This window comes from Polyergus mexicanus, unplaced genomic scaffold, assembly GCF_030449975.1.
Source record: "Polyergus mexicanus isolate NDT 795.1 unplaced genomic scaffold, iyPolMexi1.0 SCAF_24, whole genome shotgun sequence".
In the NCBI taxonomy this organism is placed as follows: domain Eukaryota; kingdom Metazoa; phylum Arthropoda; class Insecta; order Hymenoptera; family Formicidae; genus Polyergus; species Polyergus mexicanus.
Genome location: NW_027223344.1, coordinates 1,567,310 through 1,574,314, shown reverse-complemented (window position 1 = coordinate 1,574,314; position 7,005 = coordinate 1,567,310). Strand labels below are relative to the sequence as shown.

The 7,005-nt window shown below is 30.4% G+C and overlaps 1 protein-coding gene across 1 annotated transcript; it reads left to right on the top strand.

Annotated features, from left to right (window-relative positions):
- The first annotated feature begins 3,112 nt into the window (after positions 1-3,112).
- Cct5 (chaperonin containing TCP1 subunit 5) lies at positions 3,113-6,643 on the top strand. Its single transcript, XM_070313533.1, has 7 exons — positions 3,113-3,433; positions 4,001-4,425; positions 4,501-4,693; positions 4,776-5,045; positions 5,409-5,594; positions 5,880-6,198; positions 6,275-6,643. The coding sequence occupies exons 1-7, from the start codon at positions 3,326-3,328 to the stop codon at positions 6,406-6,408; spliced, it is 1,635 nt and encodes a 544-aa protein (XP_070169634.1). The 5' UTR covers positions 3,113-3,325; the 3' UTR covers positions 6,409-6,643.
- Positions 6,644-7,005: the final 362 nt, after the last annotated feature.

The window sequence follows — 7,005 nt, the reverse complement described above, 5'->3', positions numbered from 1 at the left end:
TGACAAATAAATAAGAAATTATTGATTTTTATAAAAAATCATATTATAAATAAGTCAGAAAAAAATTAAGGAATTAAAGCAAAATTAATTAAATTTAAAACAATAAAAAATTTATTAAATAAATTAAAAAAAAATTAAAATAAATATTATAATGTTAATACTTTTAATAATTAAAAATTTTATTATAAAATTATAAAAAATTAAAAAGATTTTAGTTTAATTTAAAATAATTCATTTACATTGAAACGATTAATATTTTATAATATTAATGTACTATATATTAAAATTTTAATATATAAATAAATTATTTTTTCTTATATTTAATAAAAATAATTATTAAATAAAATTTTATAAAATTGAAATTATTGATTTTATATTTTAAATAAGAAATTTTTAATATATTTTATTTAGTTTTAGTAATGATATTAAAATAATTATTTTAAATTTTAATTTAAGGTAATGTGTAAATGAATGATAGGTATTTATGTATAAAATAGTAAATTTTATTTATTGTACATTTTGTATCAGGATTTATTAAATAAAGAGTTTATAAATAAAATTTCTCGATATAAAAAGAGTTAAATAAAAATAAAAGTTAATGTTAAATAATTATTTTAAATTTTTGTTTAGTGAAGAAATGTTATTCGATTTTTATGGTATCTAGTTTTTTTTATATAAATTTAATTTAAATATAAATTGTTAATTATAATTAATTATTAATAAATTAATTAAATATAAAAATTTATATTAGAAATTTACGGGATAATCTGTGAGTTAGTTTAAAAATGAATATATATATTAAATAAATTAAATTGTAAGTAGTACAAATATTCTTAAAATTTAAAATTTTTTGAAAAAATTTAATAATTTATATTTATTATTGTTTATTAATTATATTAATTAAAAATAAATTTATTTACAAATTTTAATAATTTGAATTATATTTAAAAATTTAATTAATTAAAAAAATATTTATAATTATAAAAATTATTGATTAATTATGATAAAATTAATATAAATATTCTTAATAAAAATAAATAACTTATTTATATGAATATAATAAATTTATGAGAGAAATTAGGCAAAAATTATATTAATTATTAATAGATTCATTAGACGCGAATGACCCAGGAAAAGACTTCGCGATTTTCGCCAGCTTAATCCCTTTAATAATCGTAAGCTTATTAATTTTAAAAATCTAATGCGTCAATCCTTGTAGCGGAGATCATATAGAACAATGTCTTTCTTGAATAATATCGATATCTTTAACGGTAATCGAAATCAAAGCGAATAATGTATCTGACGCAAATGATTTCGGCAAAAGCGACGCCATTTCGGCCCGCTTTATCGCTTTAATAATCGTAAGTTTATTAATTTTAAAATTTTAATGCGTCAATCCTTGTAGCGGAGATCATGTAGAACAATGTCTTTTTTGAATAATATCGATATCTTTAACGGTAATCGAAATCTATTTTCGAAATCTATTAAATCGATTTCTATTTTAAATATAAAGTATGAGCTACAAGTGTTTTTGTTATAGCTAATTACAAAATAGATTTTATCGTCTATTTAGATTCCGTAATTTATAATTTGTTCGATCTACTTAATTTTCACTGTTGTAATTTTTATCTATTTAAAATTATAAATATCGAGTTTTGTCGCGGTGATTTTTATTTTGAATATAATTTCTCTTGCAAATGTAAAAAATGCCGACGAAAGATCTAATCTGACAAAATTAAACGTAAATTTTAATAACGTAAAAACGTAAGATTTAAATTTGATCGAATTATCTGGCCAATCTTATATCGACGAGCAGAATCCGGCACGTGGTCTCGGAAAGCGTCGCGCAAAGTGCTCGCGATATATCATGTGAGGGAGGGGGGGGGGGGGGTGAGGGGTGTACATGCATGCAGGCGTGCCGTGCGGTTACCGGCTATCCCGGTTTTACTGCATATTGAAGCTATAACCCGGGCGTTACGGAGCCTTTTAGCGGAAGTTCAGGACGAGAAAGTGGAGCGTGGAACGGAGATGTATATTTGAACGTGCAAGAGCGAGCTCGAGCCCGCTCGTATTCTCGCAGTTTCCACAGTTTCCTCTTCCTCCTCATTACTCTCTCTCTCCCTCTCTCTTTCTCTCAACGCGAACTGCAGTTCGTTTAATTATCGCGATAATGCCCGGTGATGTCAAAGTTTATACTACCTGGCCTTTATACTAGATTCTCTCCGGCTTTTCATTGTTTCGCGATATGCGAAGTAAATAGACGAGTAGAAATATAAGGAACGGGAATAGACATTAGCAATTAGAAATAATGAATAAGGAACAGTTCAACAATTGTCAAACAATTCAAAATAGTTAACAATAAAAAATATAAGCGATAGGTTTCGTAGCTTGTACACATCACATAATGTGGAAAATTGAAAAGAAAGTTACTTTAATAAAAGTCAAGTTAGAGCTCCTCATCTCTAATATATCTTCCCTGTTCCTTATATTTTCGATTATGCGGAATCTTTAACAAGGGATACTTGTCTGTCATTTTTGTAATTTGCCGATATGATGAGCGAGAGGCTGTTCCAAGTCAGTGATATTCAAAAATTTCGCGAGAGATACTTTATGATTTTTTAATAATTTTATTAGAGTGTTTTTATAATATCTTACTTTTTCGATAGAACAATAAGATTGGCGAAAATATCTTTTTATATTAATCTTAAAAAGGAGATGTATATGGAATAATTTAAATGTGTGTTAAAAGATATGAAGACAAAGAAATCTAAGCTAAAAAAAGAAGAGTTTCAGAACAAGATTTACAGAATATTAAAGAAGCTAAGAATTTAAATAGAAGCTACAAATAAATAGCAAGGAAATGAGAAGAGAAAGAAAGACGCTATTTTCGTCGTGAAAAAATTGATCGCGCCTTTAAAAAGCTTAAAAAATAGGCTGGTAATGTAGAAAACTTTTTGAAGCTATCTTTTTAGGAAATTCATTTTACCATTAATTGGTAACTGTCTTCTGGTAAAGTAGTATATATGAGAGAAGACGATTATAGATGGCGCCTTCGTCATATGAACTCGCATCGATCCTAACAAATCAATCTCGAAATTTCATCGCCGTTTGCGTCTTTCTGTTCCGGTTGTGAATAGCATTCATGGCTGCCTAAGCTGCCCAATCGGTGCTGTTCTATTGGAAGAAGAAGAAGAAGAAGAAGAAGATGGCTGCGTAGAATCGACGAGAGTCGAGAGTTTGAGAAGAACGTTACATCAGCAAAGGCAATCGCTGTTTAAGGACGATTTATTCGATAATCTATTTAGAGTTACACTAAACTGTCAAGATGACGGCGATACCAGGAACGATGGCGTTCGACGAATTCGGCCGGCCCTTTATCATTTTGCGAAACCAAGAAAAGCAGCAACGACTCACCGGTCATGATGCGATCAAGGTAAGAGATCAGGACGAGAATGATCCCGATTCGTATTGCGTCTCGGATATCGTTCCGCGAGCTTTCTCTCATGGATGACGAGATATGTCGCGATGTATTCTCGATGATATTGCGGCTTTTCAATAATGGCCACGTGAGAGAATTAATGGCGGCATTAGGACTTCACGACGAATGAAAGAATTTTCGATTAAATTCTACGCGAGAAATTTTTCTCTCGTTTCCCGGGTTTTGTCTTTTGATTTACATGTGTGGATGAAAGAAATTTGAATAAATTTTTCACATACCTCATGAATGATATCTTTGGCGGATTTGTGACCATATAAGGCAATCTGTAGATTTTATTGAAATTATGGAAAGCAACAGAGTTATAAACTTGATATGTATATATCTTTATAAAAAATATATTTGTTATGATTAATATTTTAATTTCTCAAGATAATAATTTTCTTTGGAAATATTTAATTTATAAAAAGTTGATTCATTAAATTAAAAAAAATAATATATATATATGTTTTTTAATAGAAAATTGAAATAAATGTTATAAATAGAGAAATATTTTGATTACAGTCGCATATTATGGCAGCACGTAACGTGGCTAGTATTCTTAGAACATCCTTGGGACCTAAGGGATTGGATAAAATGATGATAAGTTCTGATGGAGATGTCACCGTTACCAATGATGGTGCTACAATCCTGAAGAACATGGATGTGGATCACGAAATTGCCAAGCTTATGGTTCAGCTCTCAAAATCTCAGGATGATGAAATTGGGGATGGTACTACTGGAGTAGTTGTTCTGGCTGGTGCGCTTCTGGAACAAGCCGAACAACTATTAGACAAGGGAATTCATCCAATTAGGATAGCTGATGGTTTCGAATTAGCGGCGAGACGTTCTACTGAACATCTCAAAACAATAACGGATGATTTTAAAGGAACCCCAGAAAATTTGGAGCCTTATATTGACATTGCTATGACTTCACTCGGTTCGAAGATGTAATAAAGCAATCTTGTTGTTTTCAAAAACATTGTTCATAATTTTTTTTTTACTTATATATTTTATTTACGCAGCATTAACAAGCATCATAGACAGATGGCAGAAATTGCTGTACAAGCTGTATTGGCAGTAATGGACCCTGTTAGTCGCGATGTTAATTTTGAACTAATCAAGATAGAAGGAAAGGTTGGTGGTAGATTGGAAGATACTGTCTTGGTACGTGGTGTCGTTGTCGACAAGGACTTTAGTCATCCACAGATGCCAAAGGTAACATTCGAAAAATATGTGTTTGATGTCAAATTTTTATTTTATAATGAAAAAATGTTATATATTATATTTGATTATACAGAAATTAGAAAACGTTAAACTGGCTATCCTAACATGTCCCTTCGAGCCGCCGAAACCCAAAACAAAGCATAAGTTGGACGTCACATCGGTCGAGGATTACAGAGCCTTGCGCGATTATGAGCATGAAAAATTCACAGAAATGGTGAAACAGGTCAAAGACGCCGGTACGACTCTGGCTATTTGTCAATGGGGTTTCGATGATGAAGCAAATCATCTTCTATTACAAAACGATTTGCCTGCGATTAGATGGGTCGGCGGCCCGGAGATCGAAGTGAGTTAACTTTATAATTTTATTCTAATTCGATTTTTAATTAATTTTATTTTACTTATTTTTATGTTTTTGCAATTATCATCTTTTTCTAATGATGAAAAAAAAGCGCCAGAGGAGATGTAAGAGTTCTGGTAACTGGCTTATTTTGGTTTTGATTGTATTAGTTTTTTCGCAAATTAATGTTATATTGATTTTCAAAAAAATGTAAGTACTTTCAAAATTAGATAACCAGTCATTCAGTTCTCTCGCGGTGGCTCCAATGATCCAAAGATTATGAGATCTGAAGAAAGCATGATATATATTCTTGTTATATTATATATTTCATATAAAGATACACACGAAGGAATCAAATTATTTTTTCAGCTTATCGCCATTGCAACTGGTGGACGTATTGTACCCCGCTTCGAGGAATTGACGCCGGAGAAACTTGGTCATGCCGGAGTGGTCAGGGAATTAACGTTCGGGACGACAAAGGATCGAATGTTGGTCATTGAGGAATGCAAGAATTCTCGCGCTGTGACAATCTTTATCCGCGGTGGTAACAAAATGGTACACGATGACAGTTATTGATAAAAATAATTTATATGCAAGGAGAATTCCAGTATGTTATTTTTCAATGCGCATAACTGATCAGACACCTTGCAATAGCAATGCATTGCAATTATAAAAACTGTTCACAATTTCTTATGTTTATTGGGCTCAATTTTTTGCGATGCAACATTTATTTCCAATTGTTTAAATAATACATATTTTAAGATTTCCTTTTTATTATATAATTATATATATATATATATATATATATATTATTTATTTATTGTTCTCTTATGCTTTTAGATTATTGAAGAGGCGAAGCGGTCGATACACGACGCATTGTGTACCGTGCGCAATGTAGTCAAGGACAACAAAATTCTGTACGGCGGAGGCGCAGCGGAAATATCTTGCGCGTTAGCATGCGCGGCGCAGGCTGATAAAATCAGCACACTGGAACAGTATGCCTTCCGTGCCTTTGCTGAAGCTCTGGAGAGTGTTCCCATGGCACTTGCGGAAAATGCTGGTCTTTCTCCGGTGGATACCATATCGGAAATTAAAGCACGTCAATTGGCTGAGAAGAATCCCGCTCTTGGTATCGATTGCTTAAATCGAGGCACTGCGAGTATGTACAATCTTTATACTTTTATATCTTTATCTTTTGTAGATTGATATTTAAATTATCACAAATTGCGTTGCAGATATGAAGAGACAGAATGTCATCGAAACTTTGACGAGCAAGACACAACAAATTCTGTTGGCTACGCAGCTAGTTAAGATGATCCTGAAAATTGATGATATACGTTCGCCTAATGATTTTGGCGACATGTCTTAAGAAGCTAAATTTAATAATAAATCGTCATAATCAATCAATCAAAACATAACAAGTTTAATTCTTATTACATATGCTTCATTATATTAAATACTTAATTTCTTATTTGCTACTCTTCGCATTGTTTTTACATACTGCATTCGCATTTGTAATAAATAATATTATGAATTTCAATTGGTTAAATTGAATACTATTTTTTATCAATTTGTTATAACGTCATTATTTATACAATCATTGCTTCTACATGCTGCATTTGAATTTTTAATGACATGAATTTTATTTGCTTAAATCAAATACTGTTTTTTGTCATTTAGTATAACGTCATAATTTATACAATAAAAGATTATGATATCTCTGATTTTTGTACTAGTGTGGTAACATTAATATATGACATCTGATTTAGACACTTGCATCCTTATATTTCCTGCATCTACCCTTAAAAAAAAAAAAAAAAAAAAAAAACTTATATTTTTTATACCATATAATAAAAATTATTACAAGAACTTTAATGATTTATGACTTTTTATATATGATAAAAGATCATTTCTCTCTATCACTTCACTTTTTAATGCAAAAGTATGAGAAATTGGGTAAGAACTG